The sequence below is a fragment of the Salvelinus fontinalis genome, chromosome 6 (assembly GCF_029448725.1).
Source record: "Salvelinus fontinalis isolate EN_2023a chromosome 6, ASM2944872v1, whole genome shotgun sequence".
Taxonomy (NCBI): domain Eukaryota; kingdom Metazoa; phylum Chordata; class Actinopteri; order Salmoniformes; family Salmonidae; genus Salvelinus; species Salvelinus fontinalis.
In genome coordinates this window covers 39,646,688-39,674,101 of record NC_074670.1, presented here as the reverse complement: position 1 = coordinate 39,674,101, position 27,414 = coordinate 39,646,688, and the positions used below count along the sequence as shown (strand labels likewise).

At 45.6% G+C, this 27,414-nt stretch overlaps 1 protein-coding gene across 7 annotated transcripts in view; it reads right to left on the bottom strand.

The window, feature by feature from the left end:
• Positions 1–1,359: 1,359 nt before the first annotated feature.
• Positions 1,360–27,414, bottom strand: part of LOC129857823 (transcription factor HIVEP3-like) — a 92,296-nt gene continuing 66,241 nt past the window's right edge. For 3 of the 7 annotated variants that reach the window (XM_055926431.1, XM_055926432.1, XM_055926433.1), the window contains exons 2-7: positions 21,220–25,913; positions 20,799–20,935; positions 11,064–11,239; positions 6,024–6,125; positions 3,705–4,441; positions 1,360–3,098 (exon numbers count right to left, since the gene is read on the bottom strand). In XM_055926431.1, the coding sequence (XP_055782406.1) occupies positions 2,400–3,098; positions 3,705–4,441; positions 6,024–6,125; positions 11,064–11,239; positions 20,799–20,935; positions 21,220–25,506 (6,138 nt within the window). In that variant the 5' untranslated portion in view covers positions 25,507–25,913 and the 3' untranslated portion in view covers positions 1,360–2,399. The remainder of the gene's footprint in view (positions 3,099–3,704; positions 4,442–6,023; positions 6,126–11,063; positions 11,240–20,798; positions 20,936–21,219; positions 25,914–27,414) is intronic. The other 4 variants (XM_055926434.1, XM_055926435.1, XM_055926436.1 and 1 more) reach the window with 4 other exon arrangements.

Below are 27,414 nucleotides of genomic sequence, written 5' to 3'. Positions count from 1 at the left end.
AAATAATTTTTTTGGGGGGGGTTCGTATCATTTGATTTACACAATACTTTGTAGAGCCCACCTTTTGCAGCAATTACAGCTGCAAGTCTCTTGGAGTATGTCTCTATAAGCTTGGCACAGCTAGCCACTGGGATTTTTTCCCATTCTTCAAGGCAAAACTGCTCCAGCCATCTTTAAGTCATACCACAGATACTCAATTGGATTGAGGTCTGGGCTTTGATTAGGCCATTCCAAGACATTTAAAAATGTTTCCCCTTAAACCACTCGAGTGTTGCTTTAGCAGTATGCTTAGCGTCATTGTCCTGCTAAAAGGTGAACCTCCGTCCCAGTCTCAAATCTCTGGAAGACTGAAACAGGTTTCCCTCAAGAATATCCTTGTATTTAGCACCATCCAACATTCCTTCAATTCTGACCCGTCTCAGTCCCTGCCGATGAAAAACATTTCCACAGCATGATGCTGCCACCACCATGCTTTACTCTGGGGATGGTGTTCTCGGGGTGATGAGATGTGTTGGGTTTGCGCCAGTGTTTTCCTTGATGGCCAAAAAACTCAATTTTAGTCTCATCTGACCAGAGTACCTTCTACCATATGTTTGGGGAGTCTCCCACATGCTTTCAGGCGAACACCAAACGTGTTTGTTAATTTTATTACTTTAAGCAATGGCTTTTTTCTGGACACTCTTCCGTAAAGCCCAGCTCTGCGGAGTGTACGGCTTAAAGTGGTTCTATGGACAGATACTCCAATCTCCGCTGTGGAACTTTGCAGCTCCTTCAGGGTTATCTGTTGCTACTCTGATTAATGCCCTACTTGCGTGGTCCGTGAGTTTTGGTGGGCGGACCACTCTTGGCAGGTTTGTTGTGGTGCCATATTCTTTCCATTTTTAAATAATGGATTTAGTGGTGCTCTGTGGGATGTTTTAAGCTTCTGATATTTTTTTATAACCAAACCCTCACCTGTTTGGAGAGCTCCTTGATCTTCATGGTGCCACTTGCTTAGTGGTGTTGCAGACTCTGGGGCCTTTCAGAACAGGTGTATATATACTGAGATCAGGTGACAAGGCACTGTAACCAAGTTATCGTTACTCATTGTGCATTTATTCCTTGTTAGAATTTTTGTCTATTATTTAACATTTTTTCTCTGCATTGTTGGGAAAGGCCATTAAGTAAGCATTTCACTGTTAGTTTACACCTGTAGTTTACAAAGCAAGTGACAAATGTATTTGTTTTTGTTGATTTTAACTCAGATTGTTATTTTGTGGAATTTAAACAGCAGCATTCTATATGTATTAATCAATCGTTATTTTGGTTTATCTATTTAAAAAAAATACATTTTTCAAAAACCAGTAAAACAGTCTCAAAGAAGTCTGGTGCACTTTTTATTGGTTCAGAGACAAAACATTTGCTGTGTGTGAAAATCTTTAGGGCACTTGTTCCTCCTTGTACCATATCCAATCTTAAAGAGACCATCCTGTCCATCTCCATTTCAAGTCGTGAGAACATTATGAAAAAGACAGACACATGACAAAAAAATTATGGCATGTTTCCCCCCCCCAAAAAAATACAAAGTAAAAGAACTTAAACAAGAATCACTTTCATAGTTTAACAAAATAAATTACATTGACAACTCTTTTTTTATAAAAAAAATATGACTTCAGTGCATTTTCTTTGCAAAGCGCTCACTGTTCCTTCAATATACCACCTCATATACCATATTTTAAAATACCCTGACATCAATGCAATGGCCTTAAAGGGATAGTTTGGGGTTTTGGCAATTCATTTTTATTTCTCTGCATCCAGTATGAATGAAGGTAGAGGTGCTGTAGTTTCGCAAGCCAATGCTAACTAGCTTAGTGCAAAGACTTGAAGTCTCCGGGTACAGCTAGTTATCATTGGCTCCCGAAACTACCTCTAACCCTTAACTATCCCTTTAAGGATACGAACAGTCATCACGCCACACAGGAACCCCCTTCCTGGAAACAGAGTGCATATCAAAACTTCACAGCCTTTTTATCTTTGTCGTCATTTCAAGACACAAACCCAGACAGAAAAGGCACAAGTAACTACAGTTTGAGTAATACTGGACAAAGAGAAAACAACATGTGCATTTATTGTTGATTTAAAGATTTTGGTCATTTACAAATGTATTCATATTTATTTTACATATATATTCAAATATATATTAAGATAGCAGTATCAATAGAGATACAGAAGGTAAGATCGAGAGATTTAAAGAAATCGTCAAAAAGAAAAAAGTGCATTTTATAACAAACCTGAATATTGCAGAAGAACTAACATTTAAGTTAACAATTTTATTGAAAACTGTATAAAAACAAAGCAATACAAAACCCAAAAACAAGAGTAGCAACAAAAAGCGTAAAGGACGTATCAAAGGGTGGAGACTAAGTGCTCTGGTCTTGATTGGTTGAGTCTCCGCCTTTAGCTCCTCTCTCTACCAATTCTGAACCAGTCGCTCTGGACCCCAACCCTGGTGGCTCCTGCCTCTCAAACAGCTGTCCAATCCTGTGTGTGGGAGGGGGGGACGGTCCTGCCTGGCCATGTGAGGGCCATCGTTCTCTGGTCTCTGCCTCAGACCTGTGTGAGTGGGAGGAGCTGTGATATTGCTTTGTGTTTATCATCCCTGGGTCCATCCTACCCTGCTGCGAGGTGGAGGGTTTGGAATGTATGGGTGGGGTTAAACTGGGAATGCACAGCCCTGATTGGCTGGCTCCTACTACTTCCTGGCTGTCTGACCAGTGGTCCCCAGGAGTTCTGAGCCCTTGAGTTCTGGGGGTCCTGCACCAGGGGGCTTCCCTCCTGGTCTGGCCCAGTAGAAACCCCTCCATCGGGGGAGAGGAGGCCAAGGTGGGGGTAGTGGGGTGGGAGCGGGGACGAGCCTGCACCATCTGAATGCCCCCAATGGAGATCATCAGGTAGGGCACCCTGGCCTGCTGTGAGTGCAGAGGCAGGTGGCTGAAGATTCGGTCCATGGACTGGGACTGGGCTTTAGGGCTGTCACTGGGGGACAGACGGAAAACTGGGGGGAATGACAGGCAGGGCTCTGGACCAATCTGCCCTTCACTTGGTGTTCCTATTCTCTCCTGTTGGGGGAGCAAGGACCTCATCATTACTTTACACAGTAGAACAAAACACTGAAATTGTTTTCACATTGCCTTTGGCTAAACTGGGCTTCCAATGCAGGTTTTAAAACACAGGGGAGGGAAGCAACAAGACACAACCACAGGCATTAAACACCATGAACCATCAAAAGTAAATTTACAAAGTATAGCATAGTTATGTATTTAGGCCTCTGCTATTCTCATATAGTGAGTGTTAGCTTAGTACCAAATACGACCGTTTATGAATTATTGTTGAATCATATTTATTTCAGTGGCACTAGTGTATAAAATACTAAAATTAACTCTTGTAAAAGAGAGGTAAGTCAAACAATTTGACATGGGAATATAACCTATAACTTTGTATCTGTCATCTAGCTTGCACATAAATTACTTTTTATAAAAGTACTATCAGAACTTGTCCAATACGAAACACTTGGTCTAAGGCAATACGATGCATTTACTACTGACAATGTAGTTATGTGGAGGGATGGCTAATTACATCTCATTTTGTAACTGACAACAATAACTGTGGATTAAAATAACATGAAAAACTACAGGATCAGAAAGTGAATTAAATACATAACTTACCATTGAACCCACCTGTCTGCGATCGCTGGCCATCATACTGGGGATGTCCTGTGGCAAACGACTGGGTGAGCTGCGAGGTCTATGCTGAACCCCCAGGGGCGAGGGAGAGGCCCGGGCCCACAACACCCGATACTGGCTAGGGGACATCGGCCGGAGAGGGGAGAGAGGCCGCATGGGGTACAGGGGAGATAGAGCTCTGATGGGGGATGGTCCTTTCTTGGGGGAAGGCGAGAGGTGTCGGTTGTGGGAGGCCAGCTCCCGTCTGGGGGAAAGGCTTCGGATGGGAGAGCAGCTCTCACTGCTAGGGGAGAAGGCCCTGGGGGAGGCATCCCAGCCCCGGCGGGAGAACAGTGCCCTCCGGCTTTCTGGAGAGGAAGTATGCCCGCTGGGCCACATTCTACGGCTGGGAGAGAGCTCCTGGCTGGGACAGGGGCTGGGATCTGGCTGGAGTTCTGGGGCTGAGGGGTCAGGCGTACCCTGCTGGGACCGTCTTCCGCTGCTGGAGTGCCCCCTTGCGGACAGACTGCGGTCCTCGGAGCAGGATGAGGGCAGCTCATCGTGAGATGAGGACTCTTCCTCTTCCTCATCATCGTCCTCCTCTGAATCATCCACGTCAGAGAACTGGTGCTCATCCTGGTCCTCGGAGCCAGACAAATGCGCTTCAATACCTCCTGATGAGAAGAGGGGGAAACTTACACTATGCCTAATTCTCCAAACTCCTGTCCTCCAGGCTACACCTAAATGAACACAGTTGTGTTCAGCAGTCACGAAATGGAAGAAAGCAGTTAGTACCTCCCCGTTTCACTCTGTTTCTATCAGAACGTGCCCAATACGAAACGCTTGGTCTAAACTAGTTCCAGATTGAAAGGCAAGACTGAAAACCAGCAGACAATGCAGCTCTCCAGATACGGAGTTCGTCTAAGTCACTCTGGACTTACAGTGAGCTCTAAAAGTATTGGGACACTGACATTTGAAGTTGTTTTGGCTTTGTCCTCAGGCACTTTGGATTTGACTATGAGCTTCAATAAAAATAGAATATGTTTCTAAACACTTAATGTGCAATAATGTGGACGCTACCATGATTATAAATAGTCCTGAATGAATCGTGAATAATGATGAGTGAGAAAGTTAGACGCACAAATACACTAATCTCCCCTTCTATTGTAATGGTGAGAGGTTAGCATGTCTTGGGGGTATAATACTTGTGTCTAACTTTCTCACTCATCATTATTCACGATTCATTCAGGAATATCCATAATCATGGTAGAATCCACATTAACGTAGAAGTGTTTAGAAAATTATATTCTTATTTACAATAAAAGTGACTCTAAAATGACACGATACATTATTTACCATTCATTACTATTGGGCAAAAACATTCCTGAACACAATCAAAAACTGAAAATGCATTCAACAGGTTTATAGAGTCACAAGCTTGATGTAATCATTGCATGCTAGGAATATGGGACCAAATTCAAAAACTTTGACTACTTTAAAACACATTACTAAATTTGTCCCAATACTTTTGGTCATACAAAAAGTGCTGTAATTTCTAAACGGTTCACCAGATTTGGATGAAATGACCCTCAAATTAAAGCTGACAGTCTGCACTTTAACCTCACAGTCATTGTATCATTTCAAACCCAAAGTGATGGAGTGCAGAGCCAAAACATAAAAAAATTGAGCACTACCACAATACTTGGAGCTCACTGTATACAAACACACATTCATACACACAAACACATGAAATGGGCACTAGGACCAGGACAGGCTGGCTTCCTATCCAACCTGATATTATAAATAGCAAACAGATGGACAAGGTTTGATTTAATGGAATCGTGCTGCTGTTTCCATTCATGAAGTCTAACAGCTGGCTTTTGAATGGAAGGGTTATTTGAATGGGCTGTCCTCCGCTCAGTGTTGAGTGCAGTCTGCTACCGGGAGGGATTGAGAGAGGGATGGGTGGCATTGAGCCTGCACAGAGAGGGGGTGGATGTGAATGTCTGGAATGCTGTTCTTTAAAGGCCAGGACTGCAGTCTTGAAAACAACACTGTACATCTCTCCCATCCTGCAGCAGAAACAGACTCTATGGAATGTATTTGGCCATGTATTCTTTATGTATTAATTAAATATTTTTATTTTCTCTTTAGCACGACAGAGGAACGAGAATAGCAACATATTGCCTTACATATCCAACATACATGGCATGCCCAGTTCCAGTGTCTTTAGAGGAGCAGATATAGCTACAAGGCTAGCTATCGAGTCAGGTTTGAGGAAAGATGTTTGATGGGTGAAGTTTCCTCCATATGGTATTGTACCTGCTTCCTCGGTCTCTGGCTCGTCCAGTGAAGACCCAGACGTTCCCATTGACTGGCACTTCTTCCCATGAGCCTTGGACTTCATGTGCTTGGTAAGGTTCCCTATGAAGACAAGGAAAACAAGAAGAGCAAAGCCGAATTAGACTGAACCGGAGCAGGGTAGATGAGGAATAATTGATGGTGCGGGGAGAGACCAGAGTACAACCAAATAGTCGAGCATAGCTAGGTTTGCAAAATTCTGGGAACTTTCAATAAATTCCCTGTTTTTTCCAGAATCCCAGTTGGAAGATTCCCAGAATCAGATCATTAGCTATGAAACTTGAAACTGAGCTCAGGTGCATTCTGTTTCCGTTCATCATTCTTGAGATGTTTCTACAACTTGAACTTGAATATGATTTTGAAAGGCACACACCAGTCTATATAAGGTCTCACAGTTGACAGTGCACGTCAGAGCAAAAACCAAGCCATGAGATCGAAGGAATTGTCCGTAGAGCTCCGAGACAGGATTGTGTCGAGGCACAGATCTGGGGAAGGGTACCAAAACATTTCTGCAGCATTGAAGATCTCCAAGAACACAGTGGCCTCCATCATTCTTAAATGGAAGAAGTTTGGAACAACCAAGACTCTTTCTAGAGCTGGCCACCCAGCCAAACTGAGCAATCGGGAGAGTTCCTCTTTCGAGATGGGAGAATCTTCACCAATCAAATCAAAGTTTATTTGTCACATGCGCCGAATACAACAGGTGTAGACCTTACAGTGAAATGCTTACTTACAGGCTCTAACCAATGGTGTGTGTGTGTGTGTGTGTGTGTGTGTGTGTGTGTGTGTGTGTGTGTGTGTGTGTGTGTGTGGGTAAGTAAAGAAATAAAACAGTAAAAAGACATTTGAAAAAAAGAGTAGCAAGGCTATATACAGACACCTGTTAGTCAGGCTTATTGAGGTAGTATGTACATGTAGGTATAGTTAAAGTGACTATGCATATATGATGAACAGAGAGTAGCAGAAGCGTAAAAATAGGGGTTGGCAGGTGGTGGGACACAATGCAGATAGCCCGGTTAGCCAATGTGCGGGAGCACTGGTTGGTCGGGCCAATTTAGGTAGTATGTATATGAATGTATAGTTAAAGTGACTATGCATTTTACTATGCGTAAAAGAGGGGTTGGGGGGCTCAAAATGCAAATCGTCCAGGTAACCATTTGGTTACCTGTTCAGGAGTTGTATGGCTTGGGGGTAAAAACTGTTGAGAAGCCTTTTTGTCCTAGACTTGGCACTCCGGTACCGCTTGCCATGCGGTAGTAGAGACAACAGTCTGACTGGGGTGGCTGGGGTCTTTGACACCGCCTGGTGTAGAGGTCCTGGATGGCAGGCAGCTTTGCCCCAGTGATGTACTACCCTCTGAAGTGCCTTGCGGTCGGAGGCTGAGCAATTGCCATACCAGGCAGTGATGCAACCGGTCAGGATGCTCTCGATGTTGCAGCTGTAGAACCTTTTGAGGATCTCAGGACCCATGCCAAATCCTTTTGGTTTCCTGAGGGGGAATAGGCTTTGTCGTGCCCTCTTTACGACTGTCTTGGTGTGTTTGGACCAATCTAGTTTGTTGTTGATGTGGACACCAAGGAATTTGAAGCTCTCAACCTGCTCCACTATAGCCCCGTCGATGAGAATGGGGACGTGCTCGGTGCTCCTTTTCCTGTAGTCCACAATCATCTCCTTAGTCTTGGTTACATTGAGGGAGAGGTTGTTATTCTGGCGCCACCCGGCCAGGTCTCTGACCTCCTCCCTATAGGCTGTCTCGTCGTTTTCGGTGATCAGGCCTACCACTGTTGTGTCGTCAGCAAACTTAATGGTGTTGGAGTCGTGCCTGGCCATGCAGTCGTGGGTGAACAGGGAGTACAGGAGGGGACTGAGCACGCACCCCTGGGGAGCTCCTGTGTTGAGGATCAGCGTGGCAGATGTGTTGCTGCCTACACTCACCACCTGGGGGTGGCCTGTCAGGAAGTCCAGGATCCAGTTGCAGAGGGAGGTGTTTAGTCCTTAGCTTGGTGATGAGCTTTGAGGGTACTATCAGGCCTTTATGATAGAGTGGCCAGACGGAAGACACTCCTCAGTAAAAGGCACATTACAGCCGGCTTGGAGTTAGTCAAAAGGCACCTAAAGGACTCTCAGACCATGAGAAACAAGATTATCTGGTCTGATGAAACCAAGAATGAACTCTTTAGCCTGAATGCCAAGTGTCACATCTGTAGGAAACCTGGCACCATCCCTACGGTAAAGCATGGTGGTGGCAGCATCATGCTGTGGGGATGTTTTTCAGCGGACAACGCAGGAGTAGCTTCGAGATAAGTCTTTGAATGTCCTTGAGTGGCCCAGCCAAACCCCGGACTTGAACCCAATCGAACATCTCTGGAGAGACCTGAAAATTGCTGTGCAGCGACGCTCCCCATCCAACCTGACAGAGCTTGAGAGGATCTGCAGAGAAGAATGGGAGAAACTCCCCAAATACAAGTGTGCCAAGTTTGTAGCGTCATACCAAAGAAGACTTCGGGCTATAATCGCTGCCAAAGGTGCTTCAACCAAGTACTGCGTAAAGGGTCTGAATACTTATGTATGTGATGCCAGTTTATATTTTTATTTAACCTGTTGAGGACAGAGGGCGCTGTTTTCACTTTGGGGGAAAATCGTGCCCAATTTAAACGGCCTCGTACTCAATTCTTGCTCATACAATATGCATATTATTTTTACTATTGGATAGAAAACACTCTAGTTTCTAAAACCGTTTGAATTATATCTGTGAGTAAAACAGAACTACTTTTGCAGCAAACTTCCTGACAGGAAGTGGAAAATCTGAAATCGATGCTCTGTTCTAGGGCATGCCTATTAATGTCCTTGATATTTATTAGTATAGATGCACTTCATACGTCTTCCACTAGATGTCGACAGGCAGTGAGAAGAAATGGAGTGTGTAACTTGATCTGGTGTCGAATAAAAGCTCTCGGCATGACGTGTCACCAGTTTCCTGTTTTCTGGAGAGCGCGTGAAGGGACCTGGATTTGCCTTCTGATAAGCTGTCGTTATGGACGACTAATATCTCCGGCTTTGATTTTATTTGATACATGTGACAATATCATCGTAAAGTATGTTTTTTCAATATAGTTTTATTAGATTATTGAAATTTATTCGGGACGTTAGGCGTGTTGCGTTGTGTGCCTTTGTTCAGGAAGGAGAGCTTAGCGCCACTTTGCTAGCTTTCCGTGCTAATTGACTGGAGAAGAGGACATTCTAAATCCAAACAACGATTGTTCCCTACAAAGGACCCCTTGTACAACATTCTGATGAAAGATCATCAAAAGTAGGAACCATTTTATGATGCTATTTCATATATCTGTCGAACATGTGAAATAGTCGTTTGCGGCCAGGTTTTGGGCACGCTCTCGCCATAACGTAAACTGCATATCGTAATGAAGTTATTTTTAGAATTCTAACACGGCGATTGCATTAAGAACTAGTGTATCTATGATTTCCTATACAACATGGATTTTCTAGTAACGTTTATGAATAGTTATTTGGTCAGAATAGTTGGAGTGTCATAAAAATATCCGCACATTCTGGGAAAAAGATGCTACATTAGCACAATGTATAACCACTGATTTCAGCTCTAAATATGCACATTTTCGAACAAAACATAAGTGTATGTATAACCTGATGTTATAGGACTGTCATCTGATGAAGGTTTATGAAGGTTAGTGAAAATTAATATCTTTTGCTGGTTTATTCTCTATCGCTAACGTGCCTATTGCTATCGCTAACGTGTCTTGATGAATGAATGCGGTAGTGTGGTAGGTTATTGTAGTAAGCTAATATAATGCTATATTGTGTTTTCGCTGTAAAACACTTTTTTTTTAAATCGGAAATATTGGCTGGATTCACAAGATGTTTGTCTTTAATTTGCTGTACACCATCAATTTTTCTGAAATGTTTTATGATGAGTATTTAGGTATTTGACGTTGGTGTCTGTAATTACTCTGGCTGCTTCGGTTCTATTTCTGACGGTAGCTGTGATGGTAGCTGCAATGTAAAACTGATTTATACCTGAAATATGCACATTTTTTGAACAAAACATAGATTTATTGAATAACATGTTATAAGACTGTCATCTGATGAAGTTGTTTCTTGGTTAGTTTGGTTGGTTCTTGGTTAGTTATGTTGGCTTTGTGCATGCTACTTGTGCTGTGAAATGTCTGTCCTTTTTTGTATTTGGTGGTGAGCTAACATAAATGTGGTGTTTTCGCTGTAAAACATTTTAAAAATCGGACATGTTGACTGGATTCACAAGATGTGTATCTTTCATTTGCTGTATTGGACTTGTTAATGTGTGAAAGTTAAATATTTCTAAAAAATATCTTTTGAATTTCGCGCTCTGCCTTTTCAGTGGAATGTGGGAGGAGTTCTGCTAGCGGAACGCCGGAGCCAGACAGGTTAATAAATTTGCAACAATTTCTAAAAACCTGTTTTTGCTTGGTCAAAATGGGGTATTGTGTGTAGATTGAGGGGATTTTTTTTTTATTATCAATTTTAGAATAAGACTAATGTAACAAAATGTGTAAAAAGTCAAAAGGTTTGAATACTTTCTGAATGCACTTTACGTGTAGCCTACTTGGGAACCGGATCCCATATTTTCCATGTCGAATAGCCTGAAGCCACATGGCTCTTCTCGCAGGCTCTATTTCCCTATGTTGTTTTTTCCTGGTTATATGTTCATTGAACAACACAGCAGTTTTCGGGCATTTTTTGTTATTTCTGTATAATAAGAAAATTGACAAAGCTGGCTCTTTTACAATGGGGGTCAACGGGAAAGAATGTTTTGTTTTCCCCAATTTGTGGGAGTGGTCGAGGGGAATTCCTTGTTATGACGTGAATATCGACTTGGAGTATAGCTAATCGTTAAAGAAACTGCTCAACCATATACGAAGCAGAGCGACACTGAATGCCATATTATGACTTGGGGGCCTATTTAGAAAGGTCACACCTCCTCTTCCTCACCTTTGGTTTTGAAGGCGAAGTTGCAGTGTTTGCAGATGTAGGGCCGGAGATCCGTGTGTGTTCGAATGTGCTTCCTTAGCATGCTGGGCTTCTTACAGCGGATCCCGCACTCTCCGCACACATAGTTTCCTCTGCCGCGACCCCGCACATACACATACTCCTCATTAGACTTGTACCTGATGGGAAAGAGGGAGAGAGAGAGGAAGTGGGGGGAGAGAGAGTGAGAAAAGATAAACAAAATACATAGTAAGTTAAAAGTAGGTAAAGATAGCTCCCTGGGCCTACTCTACACAAGGCACTCTTCACATCAGAACGGGTTAGCCCCACTAAACCCCGGCTTCCTTTAAGTCCCCCTGTAGTTTGCTCTCTCCAGCCTGTCTACGCCAGGCAGGCAGGCAGGCAGGTAGACAGCGAACCCAACCTTTATCCTCAGTTTGGTTGGCTCGGTCAACAACAGCAGCAGCTACAGAGAGGGAAGCCTGGCTTTAGCCAACTGCCCCCAAAGTTACAATACAATACAAAATCCAACTCTACATTTAGCCCTACTCTATAAAAGACTAGTTTATATGTTGTTTTTAATGCTTACGAAAATACTATGCACTACCCAACTCGATGTACACTCATCTTTAAATAGAGAATTTGTCATACAGTATACTAGATCAACATGAATAAAGATCAGTATTCCCATTGGGCTTTCCAATGAGGCAACAACAGTACTTTGAACACATTCTTACTCAACTGAGAAACAGTCTCCAGAGTGCCATTCTATTGCATTCACTCAGTACAGCTTGTGTCTGCACACTGACACACATTTCGTGGCACGGCTAAAAATGTTGCCTCATTTCCAGCAGAGCGAGACTCAAGCTGCACACATCTGCCTTTCAATCAGGGAGCACTCAAGGTGTTCCTGCAAGGAAGCTGACAAATCATTCCCAGTTGTACAATGGCATCATGACTGATAGAGCAAACAGATGTGACGAAGCACAACTCTTCCTATTACTCTTTTAGATGGGGACTGTGAATTTCAAAGCAGCAACAACGGATGGTGATGCCATTGATGGAATGCAACAGTGGTTTGAGTCACTATTGTGAGTGCACAGGCACACGGCATACACCCAGCAGGTGAAACAGGACAAAATAAGTGAAAAATTACATAAACACTGACAATTTCAATCTGTTTCTGGTTGTGATGATGCTGGGCATGAATGTGACTGTGAATTATGGTAAACCCTGCATCCTGTTGAACTTCATACAATATGATAAACACACTGATCATGACCTCACAGGTTAACAGTGGAATGAGCTAAGCTGACTATGTCACCAAGCCAATGAGAAAATGTGATAATGTATTTACTCCATAAAAATGTATGTCTGGCTGTGTTAAGAGCAACTAGACAGTTGCAGCTGCACTAAATGCAGATTAAGGAGATTAAACCCAATGTTCCGCTGTCACAGAGGACGCCCACGGCTCCTTTAGTTTATGAGAAAAGCGACAGTGAGGAAAAAGCCTGCCATGTTACAGCATCTGTTTCTCCAACTGAATAATGTTAATGTGCTCCAGAGAGCCCCCCAGTCAGTCCCTCCTCTCTCACAGACGTGACTTAATTGGATCAGGATGAAAACATACAAGTCATTAAAACCACAAAACAGAGCTGAGCTGCCTGCATGCCGTGTATTTATAGAAAGTAGTGATGTGTGTTGTGTTCCGATGTCGGCAGTCGTGGTTGAGAACACAGAGAAGAGAGGTAGAATGAATGACACACTGTTTCTGGAGTGCTACATGCATTGTGTGTGTGTTTGTGTGTTCCCCAATATTTGCAAGATTTAAGTGTCCCAGACAAGTTTTAAAGATAATGTTGAAATGTGCACGCACGAGAAACTCATTTGCGCATTCTTCTGCTCATAGTGCGAGATGGCCAACGAGCCCTGATGGATGCTGTTAAATTCTCCAGATTAAGACTGGGACATCACAAACATGTTCAGACATGTTTGATATTTTTGCTGTTGTCTGAGATGTGTTAAGAGGGGACACCCATACGAACAGCGACACTAACCCGTAGAAACGCATATCAAGTACCTCTGCTGAGTCCCCAACAAACGGTTGTTCCGGTTTTCAGGGAAAATGGTCCATCTTAACTCTTCCTGCACATTTACTGGACTGGTTGAACAGTGCAGAAGAGAACCTCCCAACAGTTTTTTCCACCTTCTCCTCAAGACCAGTTATGTAGGCCATTATAGGGGATCTAGTTTCAGGCGTTTATTTTACGCCTGCTACGTTAGGTTAATCTGTTGGCTACGGAACCAAGAGAGAAGTCAGCTGTAGCATATTGTATTTTTTGCTGTGCAACCTGGAAATTGGATTTGAGCACAGTGCTTCCAGAAAAATGTCCCAGATGTCTAAATTCTGTTTATGTCACTGTGTTGTTTCCTGATGAGCAGCAGCTGTTCCCCATTCCCCAAGTCAATCTTCCCCGTTTAGCATGTATCACATTTCATGCTAAAATCACTGCTTAAATTGATTGCGTTACTCAATGAATTGGTAAAAAAATAATTTTGAGATTTGTCCATGGAAAAAAAGGTCTCCCAAAATGCTAATGTTGCAAAATCTTTGCAATGGCTAGTTTCAGAAAGCCAAAGTGTGGATTGCAGTCACTCCTTTTCCATAGACTGCTTTCAATTTAAACAAATATTTACATATGTAAAATCACTAAACTATCCCTTTAAGGTCAAAACTTTATGGCTTGTAAATTGTAAACCCCTGTTAGCAACCATTGATGCTAGTTATAGATGTGGGGGGACATAACCTGTCGGTGGGCCATCTATAGCTAATTTCCTGCGTGTCTACACAATCCAATATGCCATCTCTATTTAGAACAACAAAAAGTAAACAAAAATGCCCACAGTCTTCAAGCATGGTAAGAGATCATTATTAAATATGTTTAAGTGATTGATAAGACTGAACTAGATCAAAGGAAATTCAATAATCAATGTTGTGTTGCACCTTTAACCAATAACATAGCAAATTAACAAAAATTCAAAGACTTGATTGTCTTTATTAAGACATCTATATAACATTTCTGCCAGACTGCCCAGCCAGCCTGAGCCGCCTGCACCCCCGACCACCACCAGTCTAGTACATTTCTCAACTTTTTCCCAACACAATATACATTAACACAAAGAAACAGCAAATCCTCCATATAATTAATCTCATGGGCCTAATAGTACTGTAGAGCTCCTTTTACTTGCACACAAAATAGCTGGGTCGCCCCATCCTGTAACTAGGGGTCCAACACCCTGCAGCGCCCCAACCCAACACACCCCACTCAGCTTTAGGATCTTAGAGAAAGATTCATTATTGGTTTTGGGTGTGTTAGGCCAAGGCCAGAGTGACAACCCACAAGACGGAAGACCCCCAGGGCCAGGTTTGAGCAGTCCAGCAGCTAGGGATTGACAAAAAAGGTATCTCCCCTGACTTGGGCATGTTTTCAATAGACTCCTTTTGTAGTACTACATTCCATATAAGGCATCCAGACCTTATGAAAGTACCCAGTATACCCTTAATAAATAAATTCTGGTGACACATAACTTGATATTTCTGCCATCCATTGTGACAGAGGGAGGATAACCAACCTTCCAATTAATGGCAATGCTTAGCCGCTATAAATGCTTGGTTACACAGTTTCTTCTGATAAGTCTCCAGTATCAACATTTCCAAGCAAACAAAAACAGGGAGAAGGGAATCTGTAGACATGCTGAGATAAAATAATATACTCTTTGCCAGAATTCCGCCAGCCTTCACAAGACCATAACTTATGCAAATATGTCCCCTTTTGAGTTTTACACCTCCAGCAGAGGAATTACACTTCTGAGTGCATGTAATTAAGTTTCACTGGCATATAGTACGGCCTATGGACTGTCTTAAAACTGCAGTAATTTATGTCTGAGATTATATGAACATGACTGGGCATTCAAACATATCTGTATCCATGAATCACCATCAATAGTTTCCACCAGGTCTTCCTAACATTTTTGTTTTCCATGTTTTGTGTCATTGGGAAAAGCCTCTATCAACCCTTGATATAGTTTGGAAATCAACTTGAGGTTTTTCAGATTGCCTTAAAATAGTTTCAATCTTTGAAGTATCTGGCTTGTCCAGTGGTTGCTGCACAGAGAATAAAATCTTGCATTTCTAAAAATCCATCTAAGCTCTGTCAGACTGGGTCTTCCCTGGCTGCCTGACCCCGCTGAGACCCCTGTCACCATCTGATCCTCGTAAGATGAGGCATGACAAAGAATTACCTTGGTGTACGTTTATAAATTATATTATCCAAGAATAGAATCATGGTTTAATCATTTGATCCGGGTCTAGCGTGATTGAGGCAAAAATAACAGCTAACGTTAACCAACTTTTGCCCAGCTCTCTCTCTAATGGTACACCAACTGGTAAAAGCCAGCCCTGTACTTCTGTTGAAACGAGACAAAACAAAGGCTACAATACATTTCCACACAAACCACAACAGCTGTTAGAAATATAGTAATAATACCCACCTCATATCGCTATCTGATAGATGGCTAGATGCTAGAGCTGAACTGGCTGTGGTAGCTAGCTACTAGCGATTTAATTAATTCACCTCAGTCGAGCGGAGATGAAACATTAGCTAACGTTACATATCAGTTACACTAGCGCTACTAGCTTAGCACTGGGAATATTCACAAATGTAGTTTTTTCCCCTGTTAAATTAAACAAAAGTTACCTTGCCAGCTACATTAGTCAACTAAATATTAGCCTGTTTCTGCTCTGCTTGCTTTTACAATTCGGAGAAAAGAGAACACATACAGTGCCTTCGGAAAGTATTGAGATCCCTTGACCTTTTCCACATTTTGCTACATTACAACATTATTCTAAAATTAATTAAATTACCAAAAATCCTCAGCAATCTACACACAATACTCCATAATGACAAAGCAAAAACATGTTGATTTTTTGGGTCCAAATTTACAAGATAATAAAAGAGAAATACCTTAAGTATTCAGACCCTTTGCTATGAGACTCGAAATTGAGCTCAGGAGCATCCTGTTTCCATTAATCATCCTTGATGTTTCTACAACTTGATTGGAGTCCACCTGTGGTAAATTCAATTGATTGGACATGATTTGGAAAGGCACACACCTGTCTATTTAAGGTCCCACAGTTGACAGTGCATGTCAGAGCAAAAACCATGCCATGAGGTCGAAGGAATTGTTCCGAGACAGGATTGCGTCGAGGCACAGATCTTGGGAAGGGTACTAAAAATTGTATGCAGCATTGAAGGACCAAGAACACAGTGCCCTCCATCATTCTTAAATGGAAAAAGTTTAGAACCACCAAGAATCTTACTAGAGCTGACTGCCCGGCTAAACTGAGCAATCAGGGGAGAAGGGCCTTGGTCAGGGAGGTGACCAAGAACCCAGTAGGTCACTCTGACATAGGTCTAGAGTTCCTCTGTGGAGATGGGAGAACCTTCCAGAAGGACAACAATCTCTGCAACACTCCACCAATCAGGCCTTTATGGTAGAGTGGCCAGATGGAAGCTACACCTCAGTAAAAGGCACATGACAGCCTGCTTGGAGTTTGCCAAAAGGCACCTAAAACTCTCTGGTCTGATGAAACCAATACTGAACGTTTTAGCCTGAATGCCAAGCGAAACCTGGCACCATCTCTACGGTGAAGATTGGTGGTGGCAGCATCATGCTGTGGGGGTGTTTTTCAGCGGCAGGGACTGGGAGACTAGTCAGGATCGAGGCAAAGATGAATGGAGCAAAGTACAGATAGATCCTTGATGAAAACCTGCTCCAGAGCACTCAGGACCTCAGACTGGGGTGAATGTTCACCTTCCAACGGGAAAACAACCCTAAGCACACAGCCAAGCCAATGCAGGAGTGGCTTTGGGACAAGTCTCTGAATGTCCCTGCGTGGCCCAGCTAGAGCCCGGACTTGAACTCGATCTAACATCACTGGAGAGACCTGAAAATATCTGTGAAGCAATGCTCCCCATCCAACCAGAGAGCCCGAGAGGATCTGCAGAGAAGAACTCCCCAAATACATGTGTGCCAAGCTTTTAGCGTCATACCCAGGAAGACTCAAGGCTGTAATTGCTGTCAAAGGTGCTTCAACAAAGTACTGAGTAAAGGGTCTGAATACTTATGTAAATGTGATATTTATTTTTTGAATTTTTTATAAAATAGCTTACATTTATTAAAACCTGTTTTGGCTTAGTCATTATGGGGTATTGTGTGTAGATTGATGAGGGGGATTTTTTTTTTGAATAAGGCTGTAAACTAACAAAAATGTGGAAAAAGTCAAAGGGTCTGAATACTTCCCAAAGGCACTATACACACCGACAGCAGCTGCCAATGTTCAACTAGTGGTGGGGAGACGACTCCTTGTCCATCGACTCCCATTTCTGGGTGTCAAGCTTAGATTCCGCTAGGAATAGACAACCTACTTCGAGAACAAACTCTTGCATCTTACGAAAGAAAGAAAAAGAAAGAGAGAGAGAGAGAGAAAGAGAGATATAGATAGATAGAAGTGGCACAGCCAGGCTTAGTTAGGCATGTCAGCCACCAGGCAGACAGTCAGAAGCGTGCAGGTAATCAAGATATGTAGGCTATAGGAATGAAACCCTGGCTGGCTGTTGATGTCCTAGATCAGGGCTCTCCAACCCACGAACAGGGATCGCAAAGCAGGATCCCCGCTAAACTTTTTGGAAATAGCAAGTTCACTTTCTCATCCATAAACACGGCCAATTGCAAATATGGTTCAGCAGCTGAAATCAGCAGGATGGGGGGGATTGCTATTAGGAAGGACGTCTACCATGGATGGATTGCTAAAATAATGATTATGATCACAATTCATTCATTTAAATATTATGGGGAGACCTATACATTTGGAAGCCAAGCAAGAGGTATCAGTGTAGCCTATTATCGTCTGGACATGACGTTGAAATATCTTCACGCCTACAACAACAAAAAAAACTGCAGGTTTCCGTCATAAGAGTCGATTCAATTCAAAAAATTAAGTATTACATGGTGCAGTTTTGAAAAACTAATCCTGTGTGAATTGCTCTGGAATAAGGCACATGCTAGGATAATAATTACAAAACCAACATATCTAGTAATACCTGTCTGAATAGGGATAGAACATGGCAAAGAAACACCTTATCAGCATAGAGTGCACCGCATCATCCCATGGGATCGGTCAAGACAGCAGAAATATCACTGAAATATTTGAGTTCCTACACATCACGTTCTATATTCAAACAGAATAGCCCTTTCATAAGCAAATGGGCAGCATCATGCTCATGTCAGTCCTCTAAAATGCAAATGTAGTCTTCCTAGTAGGACTCTGCAACAATGAGGTGTATGTGTGTGCGCATCCGTTTCAGCGTGTTTTGGGAGTTGAGCAAGAGTCGACTCCTACGACTCCTATCGCAGGAGCCAAAGTCGACTCCAATCGCAGGAGCCAAAGTCGACTCCAATCGCAGGAGCCAAAGTCGACTCCAATCGCAGGAGCCAAAGTCGACTCCAATCGCAGGAGCCAAAGTCGACTCCAATCGCAGGAGCCAAAGTCGACTCCAATCGCAGGAGCCAAAGTCGACTCCAATCGCAGGAGCCAAAGTCGACTCCAATCGCAGGAGCCAAAGTCGACTCCAATCGCAGGAGCCAAAGTCGACTCCAATCGCAGGAGCCAAAGTCGACTCCAATCGCAGGAGCCAAAGTCGACTCCAATCGCAGGAGCCAAAGTCGACTCCAATCGCAGGAGCCAAAGTCGACTCCAATCGCAGGAGCCAAAGTCGACTCCAATCGCAGGAGCCAAAGTCGACTCCAATCGCAGGAGCCAAAGTCGACTCCAATCGCAGGAGCCAAAGTCGACTCCAATCGCAGGAGCCAAAGTCGACTCCAATCGCAGGAGCCAAAGTCGACTCCAATCGCAGGAGCCAAAGTCGACTCCAAAAATCCTGGAGTTGTGCACCACTATGTTCAACTCTCCTGTGCTGGTCCAGCCAGCCTTCCAGAAGCTTTGTCTTCACACAGCCTGTTTGCCCGCTTTGTGGTGTGCACACGGTCCTAAATCCAGGAAAACAGCCTACCCCTCCATTATGTGTGGGAATACTTGGGAACAGATTACCAAAATTAAAATCACCTGGAGCTGGCTTCCTTGTTTTTTTACAGTCTTTCATACAACCCTGATTTATAATATCTGTATGTATTAAACACAATAACTTATTTTCATTATATTTAACAGATTCATTCATTTTATATTCCATTAGTGGAAAACTGTGATCATGCCCCAAAAAACATGCTAGCCTCTCACCATTACCAATAACAAGGGATGTTAGTATTTTTGGGGGGGTGTGATATTTACTGTATGTCTCTAACTTTCACTCATCATTATTCATGATTATCCATAATCATGGTAGCATCCAAATTAATGTAGATGTGTTCAGAACCAACTATATAGAATTAGAATTTTTCAGATTTGATCATTATGACAAAGCAAGCTCTCTAAATTAGAAAATGATATATGGTGATTTATGGAAAGCTCTAATCCTGTATATTATTTTAGCTGGAATTATCATTCTTCACAAATGTTATAGTAAATCAATGTATAAGTAACAATTTTATGAGAAATCATTATTAACATCCTAAAATAGTGTCAATAATTAGACCACAAACAGCATTGTGTAAGCTTAATCACTCCCCCCCACCCACATGCACCTCTTATGTTGTCCATCTGTCATTCATTGTAAACACTTCTCTATCACACATATTTCTATCAACACCTATCTGTTTGTATTTCTGTCTCCATCTTTTTCGCACACGTCCTTGTCTGTAATAAGGAAACAAAAAATGTTCAACGCTTCCTTCTATTTTTCCCTCTCTCCACCATTTCCCCTCTGTCTTTCCCTTTCAATTCCATCTCTATCACACTCTGTCTTTTACTGTGCTCTTGGCAGATCACTATCTGTTGGCTAGACTGCAGCAGCTGCCACAGGAAAGGCAGCTTTGTGAGCTGCGATCAGAGGCAACAGTGAGAGCAGATACAGAAGACTGACACACACAACTTCGCAGCAATTAGCCTTGTTCAATCCCCACACCCAAATATTGCCTTTACTCAAGATACTTAAAGTGACTTCTTTCCTACATATGTATGTACAGTACAGCAGCTAAACTTCAGTTGCTCTCGTGTCATTGAGAGGAAGGTATACAGATACAAATGAGAATCTCAAAACAAATATGGAGGGATGCCTTCTGCTTGTCTGCTGCACCGCACAAATACCAACCCCATTCAACACATTCAGATCTACCTTTTCTACCAGCTGTGAATGGGAAAGGCTCTGCTGTCGGTATAAATGGAGTCCCTGGAGGCTAGCTCACCTGTTTCTCTGTTATTCTGGGAGACTGAAGTGTAAAACATTCTCTACTGTTACTGCCTTTTTCCCTTCATAATGTGGCATTTATATTTTGAGACTGCATTTGGTGGCAGCTCTGTGTTGCCTGGTACGGCTACCGTATCTGAATACAATGACTCACATCTACTGTATTGTTACATCTCTACTGCCTTTGCCTTTATCTGTCAGTAACGTTGAATATCTGCATGATGAATTTTGCAGAAAAATCTGCTCATAGAACAAATCCACTAGTATTAGCTGATCAGAGAGGTATTGCAGTACTCCTGTGTCCTCTTTCTCTTACCCGCCCTCTAAGATTTTGACGCGGAGAGGTTCGCTCTGTTTGGAGGTGGAGGGCCCTTGCTCTTCTCTCTTCCCCTTCTCAGGCTGCTGTGGTGGCTCCTTCACTTCGACAGGGGTGCTGGGTGGGATAGCATGTACCTACACTCAAAGACAGACACAGGCAAATTCACCAACACACCCTGACATCTTGGTTAGCAATGATGATATACAGTACATTGGAACAACAATTAATGCCAAACATTTAATGTATTGGTTGTAGTATATCATCTAACAGCATAGTGTCTGGTAATTTCCAGCAGTGGATTTGTGGGGTATGCATTATACGATATAATTCATAACTAAAACTAAGTGGTTTTGGTAGTTATGGTCTAATTGGCCCATGCTGTGTTTTCCTAGATATTGAATATTGCTGTTATATTTACCTCTGAAATGTAGGTCTTTCTGCTGCTGGCAGAGACCACCTTGCCTGTTGCAGGGGTTAGAGCTGTGGCCATGGTGTAGGTCTCAGAGCTGTGCTTCTGCTTAGAGCTCAGCAGGGACAGGGCCAGCTTGGTGGACAGGCCTGGCAGGTTGGGGTTGTGCATGCTGATGCTCCAGGAGGTGTAAACGGAGGTTTGTGACTCCCTCTGGGCAGATGGGTTGGGCTTCACGTAGTTCAAGTAGCACCAGCTGACTGAGGTGGTTGTGTGGAGGCTGGTATACGAGGGGGCTTTGGCTCGCTCTGGACTCTGGGTTACAAAGGAAGCACTCACTCCCCGGCTCTCATTCTTCTCCCTCCCCTTTTCTTTCTTAGGTTCAGCCTTCCCTTGCATCTCCCTCTCTTCCCTGTGCCCCTCTGGGTCCCGTAACTTCTCTTCCTCCTCGACTTTCACAGTAACTACTCCTATCTGTGCCCTTTCCGGCTGCTTCTCTTCATCTTCCCCTGCTTCAGGTTCTCCCCCAGTACCCCTATTTTCCTCTTCCTCTCCCACCTTCTCTTCCTCCTCCTCTTCCTCCTTCACTCGTTTCTGCTGACGCTGGGCCTCTGTGCTAAGCTCCAGACTGGCTGCAGGGGAGAGCATGCGTTTGCTCCCTCCAGCCCCCAGTGGCCCGTAGCCCTCCCTGGACACAGAGCCCAGCTCCAGGGGCAGAGACAGAGGCAGGTAGCTCTTGAAGTCCGGGGTGGGGATCTTCAGATAGGACCTCTGCAGCTTGTCCTGCTCCAGCTGGCCCATGATAACCATGGCCATGCAGCAGATGGGCTCCTGAGAGCAGGCTGACGCCAAGATCTGGGATAGGGTGGTGTACAGGGCACTGGCATAGGTGGTCATGTGGGTCTGGAGGCGCACTGGCACCACCAGTGACACGACTGGCATCAGCTGCGCCAGGCACGTTGCGATGACAGGCGGGGGATGGAGGCAGGGTAGGGGGATTAAGGACTGAGGAGATGGGGAAGGGAGAACCACAGTGGAGGGTATGGGGGGCTGTGTGGGGACTTGGATGGTGAGCCCAGGGGAAATGGGGAGGTACACAGTCTCGCCAGCCCCGGTGGGGTACTGCAGGGAGAGCAGAGCTGAGAAAGGATCGAGGGGCAGGCTTAAGCATTCTGCCATGTGAAGCTGCCCTGGGTGGACTTGTATGGTTGGAGGAGAAGGGTGTGTGTGTAAGAAGGCTCTGTGGATGATGTGGGTGGAGAGGACATCTGAGATGGCAGTGGTGACCGGGTGGAGCTGGGCTATCTGGCCAAGAGGGAACCGATCATGCCCAGTTGGTTGCATGGGGAATGGGGGTATCCGGGGCTGGTGGAACAGCTGTACGGTCTTGCCTATGGCCTCTGGGCTGAGCCTCGAGGAGCTGGCTTCAGCTGGGTGGAGGGCAGGGTGGCTGGTGTAGGACGGGCCCGGCTTGGGGCTCCCTGGTCGGCCCGAGTGGCTGGCCACGGCCCCTTCCTCGTGGTCTGGCTCGCCCAGGGTGGCGTGCTTCACCAGCAGGCACTTCCTCCTCTCCCTCCAGGCTGATGCAGACCGCTGCGCCGATAGGGACCCGTAGTCAAAGGATTTGCTCCTAGTCTCCACAACCTCGTCCGTGTGCTGTGGGCTGGCAGGGGCCTGCTCCGAGGCTGAGCGCCGCATGTCTCTTTGGGGTTGGTATTGTTGGTGGGGGCCCGAGGGCACGGTTAGCATGTGGGAGCCCTGGGTGCTGCTGGAGCCCCAGGAGGAAGGCTCAGCAGGTTTTCCCCCCATGTCTTCAAAGGAGGCAGATCGGCTGGGTGAGTGGGAAATGTTGCTCTCCTGGCTGGGGTTCCGGGGCCCCAGCAATACCGACTCAAAGCTGGACTCCCCAGAAGACTGGGCAGCAGCCTCGGCTAGACGGAGACGCTTCTTCTTTGGTGGCAGCTTCTCGGCGGGGAGCTGAGCCATACTCTGGCTGCGCTGAGGCCACTGGAACGCCTCTACCACTCTCTCTGGCTCCTTGGACGAGGATGCCGTCGCCGTGGGCGACACTGACACCATATCAGCGTCAGGCTCCACCGTCACTAGGATCTCTGGCACTTGGATGTTGTGCTGGCGGACCAGGCGGGACATGGAGCGAGATGATTTTGGCTGTGGCTGTTTTTGCAGTGTTGACTGGCTCTCACTGAGCTCTGAAGACTCCTGGCTCTCCATGGATATACTTTCCTGCTTCTCGAAGGAGCTGGTGTGCTGGATGACAGAGATGCCCTTCCTGTCTTGCTGCTGCTGCTCAGCCTGTGAGAGAGCACCTGAGAAATCCTCACTCTGTTCCACCAGGCTTGGCACTGCAGTCGTGGTTGCGGGGCTGCAGGTCACAACAGCTGTAGGCCCGGGGCTGGGAGGATCCTCCTCCAGACTCTCCTCTTTCCTCCTCTTCCTCACTGCCATGGCCAGTGCCCGGAATTTATAGTGCATCATCTGGGGACGGTCATCCCGGCACGCCCCATCCACCTCTCCTCTCTCCAGCTCCTTTATTGGCTGGCCTGTGCAAAGACCCCTGTGGGCCTCGTAACTCTCCCTTTGTTTACAGCGGGCCTTGCACTCATAGAGCCTTGGACCTTTGCGTTGCTGCTTCCTGGTTAGGCCACTTTCTGTTGCTGCGTAGGAGAGGCCAGCCTCCTCCAGGCTGAGTTCAGCCCCGAGGGGCACCTCGATGGCGGGCTGGCGCCTCAGCAAACGGTGCTGCCCGCCCACCCTCATCTCGGCCACCACACTCTGCTGCTCATCAAAGGAGTGGCTCAGACGACAGAAGCCCCAGGAAGAGGTGGTGGAGTAGTTTCCCTGGCTTGCTGAGGTGGGCATGGAGTGGCTTCTCAGCAGAGGCACTGAGGAGGAAGACTCCTGGACCCCAGATGGGTCCACGTCTTGGACATGGGGAAAGAATGATTGGCCTGCCATACTGGAGCTTGGACTTTCTCCCTTAGGCTCAAACATATAGGGGTCTTTGGGGCAGGAGAACTTGGGTAACTCCAGACTACTCTTCCTGGAGAGCGAGGAGCGCCTGGGCTTGACGCTGTCGATCTCGCTGGTGTCCACCACCGCCTCGTTGACGGTGATGAGTTTGGTGATGTGCTCGATGACCTGTGTCTTGGGCACGCTGAAGGGCATGCTGCTCTTCTCCTCCATCCCTGGTGAAGAGTGGGCGTGCTGATGATGGGGACCGCGCTGCTGCCCTCCAAGCCGTCCATACTTGCCCAGGATGATCTCGGCGTAAGTTTTGGCGGTGCGAGGGCTCACCTGGGAGTCAGCTCGGCTCATCTCAGTGCTCCTCGAAAGGGAGAAGTAGCCTGACTCTTGGCTGCCTTTACTGCTGGGCCCTAGTGAGGAGGAGGTGGAGGAGGAGGGAGGGCTTTCTGGGGAGGCCATGGGGCCTCGCTTCCTCTCACTCAGCCTCATGGCCAGTCTCTGCTTTACGGCCTGGGAGTTGTCAGACCCCTGGCCCTCCTCTTGCCCTAACAGCGCCAAACTGCTGCTACTCTTCTGCTTGCCCAACCTCTCCTTCCTGTACTGACCTGACGACGACTCAGAGTCTGTGCTCTCCCCCTCTGTAGGCTCCTCGGGATCCTCTCCCGGGGCGCTCATCGCAGTTCTGCTCAGGCTCAGCTCGTCCCGGCTGGACGCCAGGCCTGCCTTGATTCGGTGGGTGTGGGACTTGCGGTGCTTGTACAGGTTACTCTTGGTCTTGAAGGAGAAGCCACAGGGGACACAGGGGTAAGGCCTCTCCCCTGTGTGAGAGCGGATGTGTTTCTGGAGAACGCTGGGTTTGGCACATGGACGGCCGCAGTAAGTGCACACATACTTCCCCGGTTTCTGGGGCTTCCTCTCACTTCTTTTAGACGGGCTGCCCTCTGGGGCTTCCTGATTGGGCTGGGACTGGACCCCCTGAGTGTTGTGGCCTTGGGTAGAGGAGGATTGTAGGGATGAGGTGGAGGGGGAGGAGATGCTGCCTCCTGAAGGACCTGGGGTGTCTGTTGAGAGCTGCCATGCTGCTGCATGGGTCTTGTGCTGATGCTGAAGCCTGAGGAGCAGGTCGCTACGCTTGGGCTTGCGGTGGTGGAGTCGTCCCAGGCCACCGTGGACGGGGCGGGGGATGGATGGCGGCTGCTGTGGCTGAGGTGGACAGGACCCTGTGGGGGACTCAGCGGCCCCAGCAGACAGAGGCTGCTGTTGCCTTCCGGATCGCTCACCATCAGCAGGATGGCTGGGCTCCGCCTCCATAGAGTGGGGAGGAGGCCTTACAGACACACAGGGAATGCCTCTGGGAGCAGTGTGCCACACAGCCTCATGAGGCTAGCCACAGTGCCGCAGAGATGCCTGGGACGAGGGAACATCTAATGGAGTACCTTTTTTATGAGCAGGCCAAAAGTCATTCAAGAGGATCAAATAAGACATAATTAAAAAGTGCCCCAGAGCAGCATAGAGGATTTAGGTAAACATAGATCCTCTCTCATCACGGAGTAAGCCTGTTCCCGTCCGGCCTGAGCCATTGTGACAGAGCTAGATGAGGGTTTGGCTTTGCATACTGCTGGACCGTTCTGACACTGTGGCTCTGCTGAGTAGAAACCTCTGGGTCTTCTCTTGTTCCTCTTAGGCCGTCACTGGTCAATCCTAGCACCTCACTGGATCTGCAGAAACACATAAATAAGCAGAAGTGAGTCACAGAGCTTAGGCAGACCTAACAAAATACACCTAGGCATTTGTTTCATCATTGACTCGTGACACTATCAATGACTAGGTGGCCAGTCCCTACAGACACCAAAAACAGACTGTTTGTCATGGGGTTAAGGCCTAGTCAAAGCCCTGTGAAACACTGACTCTCACGTTGATATTGCTGCCACATATTATACCCTGACAAATAAGGCCACATTTCCTTGGCCTGATGAGTGGTGAAGCGTTCTAATGATCACATTAGCGAGGTAATTGCGGTAATACTGTTATTGCTCTGATCTGTTCTTGCCCTACCTGTATGCTGAAGGGTCTCTGCCACGTACAGAAAATGTCTATTTCAGTGTACTTCCACCCTGTAATGTTGGTTCTGTATGCAGAAATGTGCTCGAATGGTCTCAATGCATTAATGTGCAATATCCAACATAAAACCTTCTAGTTCCAAAAAGAGATCAGACACAGTGAGAGAGAAAAGTCTACCACACCACTGTGTATCTATCTCTGACTCCAAGCCATCTGGCTAGAGAACAGTCTGCACGAAACACCACTGCTCTGAGAAGGCCAAGCAAGGTCAACATCCAGGGCAGCAGCGCCAACAGAGAGGATAAATGTGTGACACAATGTCATGGCACCAAGTCTAAACAAACGTTTGAAATTCAGCCTGAGCTTATTTGATCTTGTTCTAAAGCTAGGGAAAGGGGGCCATCTTCTTGTAATGAGTAAAGATGAGTTGACAGCAATGGGTGAAGTAGTTGAAGATAGAAAAAAGACTGCAGGAAGATGAGGAACTGCTCCCCTCTTTTATCAAGACATATCTGCTGTTATATTTCCCACATTAGGAGAAACCCAGGTCTCAACTCCACACACATAAATCTTGTACCGCAGCCAATCAAAACAAATGTCACTGAGCTGCCATAGCCAACTGCCAACAGTCCGAGTTGAGGCCCATCCACTGACATCCATCATCATCAGAGCAGAGCCATCAACACACACTTCTCAGGATAGCTTACTCTCTCTGCTCATGTGCAGTGATTTTTGGCATTTTAAACTGTGTTCTCCTCCCTGCTGCAACAGCTCTGTATAAAGATATCCCTCCATATCTCTGGTGTTCATAATAGGCCACACTATTAGGTAATCAGGTGCATAAGTATAACCATCAATAATAGCCTGATGAAATCAAAATATATAATACTTCAACTTTTCAATAAGTTTCATTTGAAATCAAATCGGGAGTAAATCATAATTTAGTCTGAATAATGAATCATATTTCAGAAGACCACTTTTCAGGGAGGGAATAGACGTAGGTGTTATAAGCTAGTGCATTTAACACAGTGTGTAAGACAGTGTCTCCCTCCCACCTTCCCTGGGTAAGGCAAATGCAGTGACAGAGGCTGACAAGTTGACAGAGTGAGTGAGTGTGCGAGAGAGAGAGATAACTCTGAGAGGCTCTGGAGTCATTCA